General features: G+C 36.0%; 1 protein-coding gene across 17 annotated transcripts in view; it reads right to left on the minus strand.

Annotated features, from left to right (window-relative positions):
• The window catches only part of LRRC7 (leucine rich repeat containing 7), a 491,902-nt gene that overhangs the window by 26,838 nt on the left and 449,852 nt on the right, over positions 1-15,212 (minus strand). For all 17 annotated transcript variants that reach the window (XR_012000829.1, XR_012000828.1, XM_072754894.1 and 14 more), the window contains one exon: positions 2,268-2,360. Coding sequence is in view for 15 of the 17 variants with exons in the window: in XM_072754894.1 (XP_072610995.1) it covers positions 2,268-2,360 (93 nt within the window). In the remaining 2 variants the exon portion in view is untranslated. The remainder of the gene's footprint in view (positions 1-2,267; positions 2,361-15,212) is intronic.

Here is a 15,212-nt window from a genome sequence, read left to right on the forward strand (position 1 = left end):
ATATTTGATTGGGACAAACTTGAGGTCTTTGAGAGGAGTTAAGTTTGTAAGACCAGGTGCTGTTAGAAGCTCTCAATGTCCAGTACAAAACAGTCCCCATGTCTGGCTCAGTCCTGAATTCCCCTTAAAGCCTCAGTTAACTTTCAGACTGTCTTACGTATTTTCTGCATAAACTCATGCTACCTCAGGTTTTAAATGGGAACTTCTGTCAGACTGAACAAGAGAGCTCACTTTTGCCCCATTCCCATATTCCCAGCCCATATTCCCAGGCTTTTGGGGTGACTACTTGACACTGCATGTTTTCTCTGTCCAACTCGATAGCAGGTAATCACTTTGGATTCTATCTCACGATGGTCCTTGGCAGTTGGCTGAAACAACAGCTCTCATCAATCGTAATAAAGAGGATGGAATAAATCTACTGTTTACCTTATATGTGAAATCCTCAGTGTCTCAAAGACATTCAGGTATCTTGGATACTTAGAATTTTGCCTGACACTGCAAAGGATTCAAACATTCATGAGCAGTAAGTAAAATAATATAGTGTGGTTTTTGAGAATATTTCTAATCCATGAGGTGTTTATTGGAAGAGAATACGTATCATATTAAAATTTAGCTTTTGCTTGAATAGGACTCCTCAAAAAGCACCCACCTCTGACTCAGGTAATAGCTGTTGAATGTAAACATCTGTTTAATTTGGTTCTCCTCACTCTCAGCTGTGAATTAGCCAACTTATGAAAAAGCAGCGTGTTTTTCAGTATTGGAGAGAGGGGTATTTTTTAAGTGCCTTTTCACTTTCTTACTGTTTGGCATTTTTGGTTACTTTGGGCACTGAGTTCTACTCTAAATATTATGCTACCACTACAAGAATGGGACACTGGGCTAAAGAAATGCAACTGAATTCCCAAGAGATTAATCCCTTTCCTTGTGAGTGAATTAAGTTCATGTAATAATTGGCAAACCCAATGTCTTTAGATCCTCTCTATACTTTTAACTAAACATCCACCATATGTTTGGCATGACATCAAAAGCGGTCAATAAATTAAGAGCAGTCTTGAGAGGCTTCTGCAGATCTGGAACTTTTAATTACTCTCATCAATTTTGCAATAATAGAGACTCACTTTTCAGATTGTGAAGTGCTTTAGAGAGTAATCAGGCGAAGAAGAGTGCTTTTGAGGGGGAAATCTTTCAGTGGACACATTATCAATTTGAGCTTTATATCTGTTGCATTTAACCAAAAGAGCAAATTATAATATCATAGAAGTAGTTCAGTGTCATCAAATGTTACAAATTAGAAGTTAAATTAATAGTTTTAAAATGTTCATATTTGTCATAGTGGAAGAATTACAGGCAATGATCTTAAAGCCTTGCGTTTACTCTCTCCTTCATTTGAAAATAACAGCAGAAAAGCAACAGCATTTCAGACCTCTTGACTATTTAGCAATCTGTCCATCCCTAACTTAAAAATTTATTACCCTGTGCCTGCCAGAAATACAATGAAAGGATGTATATGCTGGTGAGAAAGGAGAGAAAATATGTCTTTTGGATTCTGACTATCTTAAGAATGATAAGGTCATTAACTTTTCATTGGAAGAACTTGTGGAGATGTGAGACTAGAGACAAAGAGAAGGGTCAAGATGAATAAAACAATGATTTGAGGCTTTTAAAAGTATATGTTTCTGATAATTTTGAACTTTCATACTCTTTGCCTTAAAGTAGATGGATAATTTGTTAACATTAAGTAAACACTTGGTCCTACCAAACTATGAATATTTTAATTTCACTCTATGAATGGTTATTCTCAACATCATTTCCATATAGAAAGGCAGTATTACTGGTGCACAGACATTCTAACTGGCATTCCCCTGATTATATAGGACTGCTTCATATACATTCCTTATATTCCTTGAAGAGATTTTAATCACCTGATCCTGGTGACAAAGCATTATTTAATCATTCTGTTACCATGAGGAAACATTTTCCCAACATAACTGACCTGCAAGCAAACTTTTGGAAAAATTTGTTACAGATTGCCTGTATAGGTTTCTTTAAAAATATATACACTTGTGAACAAAACACAAAGCCAAAAACAAACAACTCTCCTTTCAAAGGGAATGCTTCATTTTTTGCCCCATTCTTAGGATTTGTCAAGCACTGTGGTGCTGGACAAATTTTTTGAAGTCCAGCAATTTTTTTCTGACCTTTCTTTTTCTGCAGTAAAATACAGTGTTTTTCTAATTAAAATTGTCAATAAGAAATTCACTTCTTACCTTGTCAGAAGGTTTAAATGGATTTCCTTGTCCGCTAATTCCACCACTGATACTAAATCCAAGGCCAGGATTCTTTTCTATTCTCACACAAAACTATGTAAAAAAGATATAAAAACGTGATCAAATATATATCAAAGCTAAACATCTTCAAATAATTGCATTACAGTAGAAAAAATTTACATTTCAATGAAGTTCTCAGGGTTAGCCTATGTTAGTACACAAAAGACAAAATATTTAGTGCTTCTACAGGCAATAAGTTATGATTGAAACTAGCTTGAAATTACCTGGGCAAGCAGAGATTAGTAAGTATTTATTCATTATTGTGTGTAGAAATACACTCTGATTAGCAGTTTTTGAAAATTAAAAGCTTTATAACAATAACAAGACTGTGCATTATTTCAATTACTTTCTTTAAATGCACATATATTCTGGCCACTTAGAAAGGGCAGTATGAATAAATGGAAGAAAATTTGCAAATATACATTGAGGGAAAATGCGACTATTCAGATAATTTGCTACTGCTTTCTAGGAGGGTAGTACAATTCATCTCATTGGCAGATGATTCTATTGTTTAGGAATAGCAGGGCTTTTATTTTGAGAAAGGGGAGAACTTTTGACTGTAGTTTGAGTGAAGGTGGAACAGAGGAAGAATGTAATACTCAGAAGTTTTGGGTTTGGCAGCAGCTCCTGGAGAGGCAGTTAGAAGCCTTGGAAGACAGAGGAGCGCACTGAAAACAGAAAGAGGTCAAGGATATGGAGACTGGGGAATAGTCAATAAATATTTAGGACCGTGAGGGCTAAAATTCTGGTGTTCTGTGCTGTATTATCTTCCCAAACCCTAAACCATCAAGGAAAGCCTGTTAAACACAAGAGCTTTGTGCTTTGAGACCTATGGGGAAATGATGGCACCCCAAGTTAGGTCCACCTCACGTGAAGGCTGGAGTAAAGCTGACAGCGGGTTTTAAGAGTGGATGCAAAATGTAGATCGAGAATTCAGCAGAAGGGAAATCATTGCCAGGAATGACTTCGGGAGGCGGTAACAAAGCTAGGAATTGATGGTGATCCTGAGCTGGGATATGTATGAGGACCACGGCGAAAATGCTAGTTTTCCATGTTAAGTGTGATGAGGTGACCCAAGATCAAAAGACTTGGGACCCCAGAGGGCGCATACACTTTGGTTACAGAAATAAGAGAGAGAGAGAGAGAGAGAGAAAGAGAAAAAGAAAGAAGAAAGAAAGAAGAAAGAAAGAAGAAAGAAAGAAAGAAAGAAAGAAAGAAAGAAAGAAAAAGAAAGAAAGAAGAAAGAAAGAAAGAAGAAAGAAAGAAAGAAAGAAAAAGAAAGAAAGAAAAAGAAAGAAAGAAAGAGAAAGAAAGAAAGAAAAAAAGAAAGAAAGAAAGAAAGAGAAAGAAAGAAAGAAAAAGAAAGAAAGAAAGAAGAAAGAAAAAGAAAGAAAGAAAGAAAGAAAAAAGAAAGAAGAAACAAAGAAAGAAAGAAGAAAGAAAAAGAAAGAAAGAAAGAAAGAAAGAAAGAAAAAGAAAGAAAGAAAGAAAGAAGAAAGAAAGAAAGAAAGAAAGAAAGAAAAAGAAAGAAAGAAAAAGAAAGAAAGAAAGAAAGAGAAAGAAAGAAAGAAAAAAAGAAAGAAAGAAAGAAAGAGAAAGAAAGAAAGAAAAAGAAAGAAAGAAAGCCACTTTTATAACTTTTAAGGACAGAACAAGTACTGGAATTAGGGGAGCCAAGTATTACCAGAGATTAGCAGGCAAAAGACTCATAAGGAGTTAAGAAAAAAGTCTAAAGAAATACATTGACAGATATCTTGTATTTATATAAATATAAACTGGGAAAGTTCTTAAAGACAATTGGGATGTTTGCTTTATTAAGTAGTTTAATGTTCCCCCCAGCAGTCTTGCTTAGTCAGCCTATTAATTTGCTTGTAGACAAATGTAAATGCCCAAACACTCTCTATATTTTTATTTTCAAGATACTTTTAATCTCTACTTCTTAGTTCAAAGCAAACTTGAGTACTGTTCCTGGCTTAATTAGCATATATTATGAGTCGCTGGGAACTGTATTAATTAGGTTTGGCCGTTTAATGAGACTATCCTTAATTTACTCTCATATTTCATAATAATAAATATAATGTTTAACTATTACATAGTTCACTTGCAATACAAGGGCAAAACACTATCCACTAATGTGATTTTTATGGTAGAGTCTTTAATGAATAGTTTCTAGATTATGAATAACTGCAATTACCATAAGTACTTTCCCATATTTTTATTTAAAAGATATGTTTAATTATAACTTTTCCTCTAATTGAGCTAGATTTGTTAAAACTAGTTATCATAGGGTAATAGCAACTATAGTTTATAATAGTTTTGTATTTATACAGCTCACCATCTGTGGATGTGAACATATAATAGCTTCGATGTAGCTCAAAGGAATAGTTTAACTTTATTCAATATACCTTCAGTTTACCTGGTAATCCTTTTTCGTTATTAGTGGCTAATTAGAAAATGGAAGAAAGGAACTAATATGATTTTCACATTTTACTTTCGTGCTTCCCCATATATCCTGCACATTTCCGATTAAATTATTTGAAATTTGGGTTATATCTTTCTAATGTGAAAACCTCATATTGCACAGAGAAATATATGGAAGGGGCATAGACTGCTGGCGTTCCCCAGGCCACTATAAAACCTGAAAGGAAACATATGCAACAGATTTTATTTACAGAGTAAATCGCCGAGAGTACTTTCTAGCGGTTCTCTTTCAAGGTACTGACTATATCTATTTTATATTACTGTCAATCTGAAGGCACTAAAAATCTAAGGGAAACAAATTTCATATGTGCCAAGTATATGAAGAACTGCCTCAATATATTCTTTAATAATAGAAATAATAAAGATGACACTGTGGTTTTATAAATGTGACAAACAACCATAAATTCTGGTGTGAAGCTAGACCGCCCTTGGGCATGCCGTGGTATGGCTAATGGGTTGTGTTGCGACTGTTGTGTCCCATAAAGCATGTCGGAGAGAGTATTCATCCCACATATAAGGCGTTCCACCTGCCTGGTAACAGGGCCATAAAATGTAAGAAGAGAGAATACCTCACAGCCACGAAGCAGTCGGAAACTAAAGAGGGCTGGCAAAGAGGAAACACAGTTTTCTTAGCAAAAGGTCAGAACTGAGAGGCTACTAAATAGCTTTTTTAGTGAAAATCACCGTTTCTGTTTTCTATTAAGATATTGGTATCAGTGAATGAAATTTCTGGCCAAAAATATAAATGACAGCCTTGAAGTCAAGGGTGTATTTGCTTCTTTAGAGTCTGTTTCCATCATTTGACTTTACTTCATGCTTCTGGCCTGCGTCCATCCTGCTCTAATTAACATGCTGGGCCTTATTTTAGAGAGGTCTAGGATAAAATGGATTGTAATGTGGCAGTGAGGTCCTGCGAAGTCGTAATATATAATCTCTAGAAGGTAGTTATCTGATTTGGTCTTGCAAGGCTCTGGCAAGAACAAGGGAAATGGTAGCACTTGTGTATACATGTGTACATACAAAAATGTGTATGTGCGTGTGTGTGTGTATGTGTGTGTTGGGAGGTATAATTCGGGATTAGGGGATTGCATTCCAGAAAAATATTTTGTGATGCTCTAATGAGCTGGTTTATTATGATATGTTCCAATTATGATTCTCTTTCCTGGCAGTATGTAGAAAAGCTTTGAATGGATACCTGTTGCTTTTGCTGCCCACGATCCACGCATCCTAATTCTGGTGGCTGTAACCTCAATCTCTTTTTGAATAACCACCTACTTCTTTATTCTCAGCCTGTATGCTTTGGATGCATCATGTTATCTAGGCCTAAAACAAAGCACTGTATCCTCTAGAAATGGGATTGTTTACAGGATGGGGAGGTGATCCAATCAAAAAGGAGTAATGAGATGCCTACCAGGATTTCCAGGAGAGAGAATCTTCCTTTCTCTCCATCTAGTTTTAAATCTGAGAGTGTCTGGAGCTTTTGACCTATTTTTCTACCATGAGATGGGAACCAACCCACAGAAAGAAGTCATGAACCTAGCTTTCAGCCTCATCTGTAGCTTGCCCATCCCTGAAGTTTCAGCCAACTGTATATGAATTAAAATCTTTTTTTTTTTTTGATTAAGTCTTATTAGGTTGAGTTACTTATAATCAATAGCCCTACTTGATGAAAAATCAAGGGGAAGATTGCTTACTTGTTGTAGAAGAATTGACTTTTCTTATCTTTTAATTTAAAAAACCCCAAAATATATAGTTTAAAAATCTTTTTGGGAAGTGAAGCAAGCAGAATTAAAAAAAATCGATACTGATGGGAATTCAATGTGAGGTTTTGATCTATTGGAAGGTTGCTAATTGTTGAAGGATCCAGAGGAACCTTGTAATCAAGAACATTTCTCCTCTGAGGCCATTTCTAGGCCTGACTCCTGAGGGTATTATCATAGAGTAGCTCTAGTGAGGAGGTGGCCACATCCACATGGATTTTTATGCAAGTAGGATACTTGAATCACTTCTGTGAATCATATCTATTTTATATCTATTATAAAATAGATATTATTATCTATTATCTATTTATCTATTACCTATTTAGATATCTAGATATATCTATATCTATTTATTTCATATCTATGTCTTCATTGACTCTCTAGAACAGTGTCTGGCACTCAATTAACTTTTGTTTGAATAAATATATGCATATGCGACAAAAGATATTTTCAAATATGCATTGTCAAAAGTATATAGTGGCTCCTTCTTAAAACATGTGATGAGCTATTAGAAGGTATACCTGTTGTTTAACGGAATGCTTTAATTATGCAGTTAACTGCTTGGAAAAACCATGATAGCTTTGGAAACGAAAATTGTTATAGTCATCATGATTCATGCCTTTATTCCATAAATACTTTTTGGTTTCCTACTAAGTGCCAGGCACTTTTTCCAGACATATAAAATATCCTTGCCCTCATGGAACTTACATTCTAGTGGGGAAGACATATTAAATACATAATCAATAAATAATTTCAAAGAGTGAGATGAGCTGTGAAGAAAATAAAGCAGGAAAGGTAAGAGTGATGGGACAGGAATGTGGAGCCATTTTAAGGAGAATAGCCAGGAGATGATATTTCAAATGCTCAAGTGGCATTTTAGCAGAAATATGAATAATGTAAAAGATCATGCAACAGACAAAAAAAAAAAAAAGGGAAAATTATGCCAGCCCCTAGAGTCAGCAATTTTAAATGCCCTAAGGATAAATGGGTCCTTATAAAATCAAGAAACAATAAGATGGCATAAGGATAGACACACAGATCAATGAAATAAAATTGAGAGTCCAAAAATAAACCCTAACCTTTTATGGTCAGTTCATTTTCAAGGTAAAAGGTCCAAGGTAATTCAATGAGAAAAGAACAATCTTTTCAACAAATGGTACAGGGACAATTGAGTATCCACATGCAAAATAATGTTTTTTACCCCATCTCACACCAAAATAAAAATGAACTCAAACTAAATCAGAGACTGAAATGTAAGAGCTGAAACTAAAATAACCTAGAAGAAATAAGAGTAAGTCTTTATGATCTTCAGTTAGGCAACGATTTCATAGATATGAAAACAAATGTGGTAAAAGAGATGACTGATTTTATAAAAATTAAAAACTTTAGTGTTTCAAAGGACACTACAAAGAAAGTGAAGACAACCCATGGAGTGGGAAAAAATATTTGCAATTTATATATACGATTAGGGTCTTATATTCACAATATATGAACAACCCTTAAAGTTCAGTAATTGAAAATCCAAATAACCTAATTTAAAAATGGGCAGGGCCACCTGAGTGGCTCAGTCAGTTGAGCATTTGACTCTTGGTTTTGGCTCAGGTCATGACCTTGGGATCAATCCGAGCCCTACTGTACTCAGGGTGGGGTCTGCTACAGATTCTCTCTTCCTATCCCTCCTGCTCTCTCTCTCCACCCTCCCTAAAATAAATGAATAAATAAATTCTTAAAAAAAAAAACACCTAAAAACATGGGCAAAGAATCTTAATAGGCTTTTATCCAAAGAAGACATATGAATGGCTAATAAATACATGGAAAGACACTCAACATCATTAGTCATTAAAGAAATATATATGAAAATCATTACGGTATACTACTTCATAGGGTGGCTATAGTAAAAAAGACAGACAATGGTGAGAGTGTGAAGAAATTAGAATACTCCTTCATTGCTGGTGGGAATGTAGTATGCGGCAGCCACTTTATTTACTTATTATTTAAATTCAATTAATTGACATATAATGTATTATTAGTTTCAGAGGTAGAGCTCAGAGATTCGTCATTTATAGCACCCAGTGCTCATTCCATCATGTGGCCTCCTTAATGCCCGTCACCTGTTACCCCATCCCCCCACTACCCTCCCCTCCAGCGACCCTCAGTTTATTCCCTATGATTAAGAGTTTCTTATGGTCTGTCTTCCTGTCTGATTTCATCTTGTTTTATTTTTCCCTCCCTTCCTCTATGCTCCTGTTTTGTTTCTTAAATTCCACATATGAGTGAGATCATATATAATTTTCTCTGACTGACATATTTCACTCAGCCTAATACCTTCTAGTTGCATCTACATCGTTGCAAATGTCAAGATTTCATTTTCTGATGGCTGAGTAATATTCCGCTGTGTATAGAGCACCCCTTCTTTATCCATCATCTGTCAGTGGACATCTGGGCTCCTTCCACAGTTTGGCTGTTGTGGACACTGCTGCTCTAAACATTGGGGTGCGGGGGTCCCTTCCAATCACTACATTTGTATCTTTGGAGAAAATACCTAGAACAGTTGCTGGGTCATAGGGCAGATCTGTTTTTAACTTCCTGAGGACCCTCCACACAGTTTTCCAGAGTGGCTGCCCCAGTGTGCATTCCTACCAACAGCGCAGGAGGGTTCCCCTTTCTCCACATCCTCTCCAGCATCTGTTGTTTCCTGTCTTGTTCATTTTGGCCATTCTGAGCGGTGTGAGGTGGTGTCTCATTGTGGTTTTGATTTGTATTTACTGATGTGGCAGCTACTTTAGACAAGAGTTTAGAAGCTTCTCAAAATGACAAACATAATTACCATTTAACCAAGCGATTTGATTCCTCAGTAACCTCCCAGGAGAAATGCAAACATACATCTGTCTAGAGACTTATGTATGAGTGTTCATAGCAATATTATTCATAAGGCCCCGAAGTGGAAATAATCCAAAGGTACATAACCTGATGGATAAACAGTTGTGGTGTAGCCATACGATGGAATGTTACTTGGCAATACAAAGGAATGAATTAGCACTATATTCCACGCTTAGCACATTATGCTAATTTCAATTTCAGTCACAGATTTCAATCAGTCAGTCACAAAAAAAACTCACATATTTTATAGTCTTATTTATATTAAACACCCAGGATAGGCAAATGTGTAGAGACATGAAGTATATGAGTGATTGTCTAGGGCTGGGGGCAAATAAAGGAAAGGGGGTATGGAAATGACTATTAATAAGTACAAAGTTCCTTTTTGGAATAATGAAAATGTTTAAAAATCACGTGATGGTAATGGTTGCGTAATTGTATAAATATACAAAACCCACTGAATTGTATACTTCAACAGGTGAACTTTAAGATGTGTAGATTTTATCAGTACGGTTAACAACAATAACAACAGCAACAATGAGTTCAGCATTACTAGAGAAAAATATGTAAAGGAAGAGTAGAAAGAGAGGAGGTGGCGGCCAGATCTGTAGGGACTTTATGCCATAGTAAGGATGTATATGATTTCAGAAATTTCGAAGCCACTAGGGCTTTTTAAACAGAAGAGTGACATGATCTGATTTATATAATGACATGGTATGATAATACATAATATGTAATATATTAAACATATCATTACATATAATAATCATTATATATTATATTATAATTTATTATATAATCATATATTGTTATATAAGGAAGTTATATGTAATATATAACAATATAATAATATAGTAATACCATCAAATACACAAATGTTAATATTCAAGAATAATTAAATTTTTTACTCTTCTACTTCCATACTTTTTTGTTGTTGTTGTGAATTACAGATGCAAGTCCAACTCAAAGTACTAATTAAATCTTTTGAAAAGACATAACTAATAGAGTGATGAATAAAATCCTCTGATGTACCATTATCTAGATCTTTCAGAAAAAATTAGCCAACTCCGGAACAGAAATTCAAATGCTTTTTTGTCCGTAAATAAATTATAAAGGTGATTCATTTCATTTCCTTCATTTTACACTTAAGGAAACCAAGAAGATCATACATACATTTAGTGGGGCACCGAGAGAGTCCTTCTGTTCCTACTACAGTGTTTACCAAATTCTACTATTTGGCTGCACAGAACTTCGAAAGTCAATTCATAGATTTTGTGGTGTTGAGTTACACATTACTTGTTTCAAACTGTGGATTATGACTTCAGAGTTGGAGCATTATTTTGGTTCCCGAAGAACAAAATTCTAAGGGGAAAGTATTTATAAATAGCAACACTCTAAGTGGAGTAGAATGAGGTTATGGGAGTTCCCTGAAATCAATTGAGTAAGAAACATATATTAAAATCATTTTAATATCTATTTTCTAACCATCTTTATCAAATTATTGCCTATTAATTTAAAAATCCATAATTTAAATAAAAGAAATCTCCAAGTTTTTATTCTTCTGTCAAACATTCAGAATAATGTTTTCTTCCCTTGGCCTCAACGGAGGAAAGCCTCACCTTTGTGAGCTCTTGGGGAAGCTCACGAGAGCATCTAATCCAGAGAAATGTCTGAAATCTTGTCTTTTCACCAACTGTCCTCTGTGTATTATTAAATATGAAAATGATTTCTTCCAAGGTAGATTGGGAAGGTTTTGGAGTTTTGTTTTCCGTCGAATATTATAGATGCAGGTCACTTTGTATGACTCACAAAGACTAATTCTAAGGTAATTCAAGTATAGTCAGTTCTCTTTCAGGGACATACTCAGGAAGAGTCAGAAGACAACCATGGGGCTCCTGCCATTCTGATACGAAGGTTAATTAGTGGGTGTTCTCCTCCGGTCTGGGGCAGACGCAGACTCAGGGTCTATGTTTCCACCGCTTACTACTTCAGCGTGAGCTCGCTGCTGACGTCTGTGCCTGGCTCTAGTGCAGCAGGCTGCAGCGTATGGTGCAGTAGACTCAAGACCCTCGATTCTAAGGCCAGCTCAGCTTCTAGGTGGTTGTGTGACCACAGGCAAGACAGTCCACTTGTATGCAGCTTACTTCTCTACTCAATAAAACAGACACGGCTCTATCCGTATCACATCCTTCTGCATGGGATCAAGTCAATTAATATATGAAAGGGTTTTGAGATGTTTGGAGCATCATGTTGATGTCTTTCCTTCCTACTTCTGCTTTGGTATCTGTATGTTCCACGTGTGTAAACATATGTTGTCATGGAGTATACATTTGCAAAAAAGAAACACCAAGTTGGTGTTAGTTTTTTTTTTAATTTTTAGCAAATTATGAACAAGTTATGAATCAAATCAGTGATAAATAACAATATATTATTCACCTGGTAAATTAAATTGTTGAGTTAGACAGTATATCTATATTGTCTCTTAGCCTTGGCTACACAATGGAATCACTTGGGTAGTTTCGAAAGTTCCCATTAACCAGGTCGCATCCAGACTAATGAAATCAATTTCTCTGGGGTTGAGGCCAAGGCATCAGTGTTTTTTAAAGGCCCTGAGCAGATTCTAATGTATGGTTGAGGTTGAGAACAACTGATACACAGTATTGCATCGTGAAGGGGAGGATAAGGCGCATAAAGATGTTTGCTTGGACTGGGAAACCAAGGAAAGAGCTGATAGGAGGAACACGAGGGCTAAGGAATAGGAGGGCTAAGAGGTTTTTGTTTCTTTTTTTATGTGGAGTGGGATCAGGCCTTCACTTTCTGGCTTTCCTCAGTTCACTACTTAATATAACTCTGACTCTCATCCTTTATTATGTTCGCCAATAGTCAAAATGGCTTGTGCATTAAAATCTCTTTTTAAAGCTTAATCCCCTGAAAATGAATTTCAAGTAACATGCACATGGTTTTGTGTTGTAGATGATTTGTTAAAAAGAACATCATTATTAGAAATCAGATTTCTGGGGACACCTGGGTGGCTCAGTGGTTGAGCATCTGCCTTCAGCTCAGGGTTGTGATCCCAGGAGCCTGGGATTGTGTCCCACATGGGGCTCCCTGCAGGGAGCCTGCTTCTCCCACTGCCTGTGTCCCTGCCTCTCTCTGTCTCTCATGAATAAATAAAATCTTTAAAAAAAAATCAGATTTCTAGTATAGAAATTAGTACCTTGAATCTGAGTAGCACTTTATGGCTTAAAAATTACTTCCATATATTTAATTCTAGAGTTGAAAACTGTCTAAATCAAAACTGATTTGATATTTAATGCTGGTGAAAAAATAAACATGTAAACCTAAGTGCATCAAGTTAGAATTGTTAGGCATCTTGCCCTGTTTTATTGTGATGGGTGGTTTGAAAGTTGAGATAGCTCATCATTGAGAAGGAACAGCAAAGTTTGCTAAGTGCTTCTTTATGGCTAAACAAAGTTGAGAACTCTGGCTAGGCAAAAAATGACATTCATTTTAATTCAATGCCATCAGCGGTGGCATCATTATATATGTTCATTGGCGTATGGAACTTGTCCTAGTCAGGTTAGAAATGCATTAGTTCTTTGGATCACATTAGGAGACACAGAGATTATGCTTTTGTTAACAATAACATTTTTCACTTGTTTAGTACTTTTTGCTTTCCAAAGCACTGGAATTTTTCATGTGAGTTCAAGACCACACTCTATCTGCATAAGACAGTTCTGGAAGTCTGAATTGTAGCCAAAACAGATTTAGTTAATATTACTTGACAAGAAGAAGACACTGAGGCCACAGCAGGTAAGTGTCTGAGGTCATGTGGTTAATTTAATGGTAAGATTGGGACACAAAACTTTGGTTTGGGGTCAGAGAAACTAGGGCTAAAATTCCAACTTGACCACTTATAACTTTTACAAGTTACTTATTTTCTCTGTGCCTTGATTTCTTCATTTGTGAAAAAGGAAAAAGAAAAGATTTTTGTGATGACTAAATGGAACATTATGTGTAAACAGGACCAGCTATGTAAGTAGCGGTGCCCAATGAAAACATGACGCTCCTTGTTCAATGACTGTTACTAATCCCAAGTTGGCAACAGCAGAGCACTAAGCCAAGTGTGGGGTCCTTCTAAACATAGGACCTTGTGCAACTGCACGGTCACACACCCCTGAAGCCACGCCTGTGTCAGTATTTACGGCACATGTACTGTAGTGTCTTCTCTCCTTAACTGCAGTTTTGCTTTCCATGGTTTCCATCACCCTTGTCAACCGCTGTCTGGAAGCGGATGATCCTCCTTCTAATTAGTCTTCAGAAGGTCACTAGTAGCCTGACGCTGTATCACAATGCTTACGTCATCCACCTCACTTCATCTCATCATGTAGGCGTTTTGTCATCTCCCATCACCACGAGAAGGGTGAGGAAAAGATATTTTGAGAGGCAGAAACCACTTTAACGTAACTTTTATGGCATCATATTGTCATAATAGTTCCATTTTATTATTTAGTATTGTTGTTAATCCTTACTACACTTAATTTATGAAATAAACTTTATCATAGGTTTGTATGTATAGGAAAAAACAGCATATGAGAGCTCAATGTTACCCATGGTTCCAGGCATTCACTGGGGGCCTCGGAATATATCCCCTGTGAATAAGGCGGGACTAGGGTACATACTAGAGCATGGCAGCCGCTCAATGTACTGTAACTGTTGTCCTTTCTTCTCCTACTTTCATTCAGACTACTTTTCCCTAAATTCAAAAGTATATAAGTGGATATTTTTTTCAACTACAACATTGTAATAAGTGATAACTTTTTTAAAAAAGTAAAATCTCCGAACTTTAATAGAAATTAGTGTTTCATCATGCTGCGTACCTCCCTGTACCATGTTTATGTTTACTTGCACCTAAAAGTTATGAATGATTTAGGTTTTTTTCCATATTGAGCAAATAGGTCTTCCTCAACTTACAATGGGATGGTGGCCCAATAAACCCATCATAAGTTGAAAGTATTATAAGTCAAAAATGCATGTAATGCACCTAACTACTGAAATCACCGCTTAGCCTAGCCTACTTTATATGTGCTCAGAACACTTACATTAGCCTACAGTTGGACAAAATCACCTAGCGCGGGGCCTGTTTTACAATAAAGTGTTGAATATCTCATGAGATTTATTGGCTACTGTACTAAAAGTGAGAAACAGAACAGCTGCAAGGGTACAGGATGTTGGAAGTGCGTTGGTGTTTACCCTGTGATTCCACTAGCCCACGAACACGAATTTTGATCTCAAAATCCAAAATTCGAAGTATGGCTTTTACTGAACGTGAATTGCTTTGGCACCATCGTAAAGTTTAAAAATCTGTCAAGCCTCTGTAAGCTGGGAAACGTCTGCACTTGACCAAATTAACATCCTTGTGATCATTTAGGAGAACTCTGTTTTTCTCTTTATGGCTCTTTTATTGCAGCACTAGAAATGCCTTATTAAAACAGAGTGTCTTGATTTATAGGACTGAAACCCACATTAGAAATTTTCAGTTACTTCTTTGGGCTTTGCACTTCGATCACTACCCTATAATTTTCATGTGAAACTGTACAGCTACAAAATATTTTAAATATCTCTATTTTTCCCTTTTGCTAACTATGGGATAAAAACCTTTAAAGTGTGCATGCACACACACACATATTGAAGAGGTCTGAGTTTTCAAAAGAAATATAACTTACGAAAATAAAAAAATACATGTAATATTTTCATTATAATGTGA

The sequence above is a fragment of the Vulpes vulpes genome, chromosome 3 (assembly GCF_048418805.1).
Source record: "Vulpes vulpes isolate BD-2025 chromosome 3, VulVul3, whole genome shotgun sequence".
Classification (NCBI taxonomy): Eukaryota; Metazoa; Chordata; class Mammalia; order Carnivora; family Canidae; genus Vulpes; species Vulpes vulpes.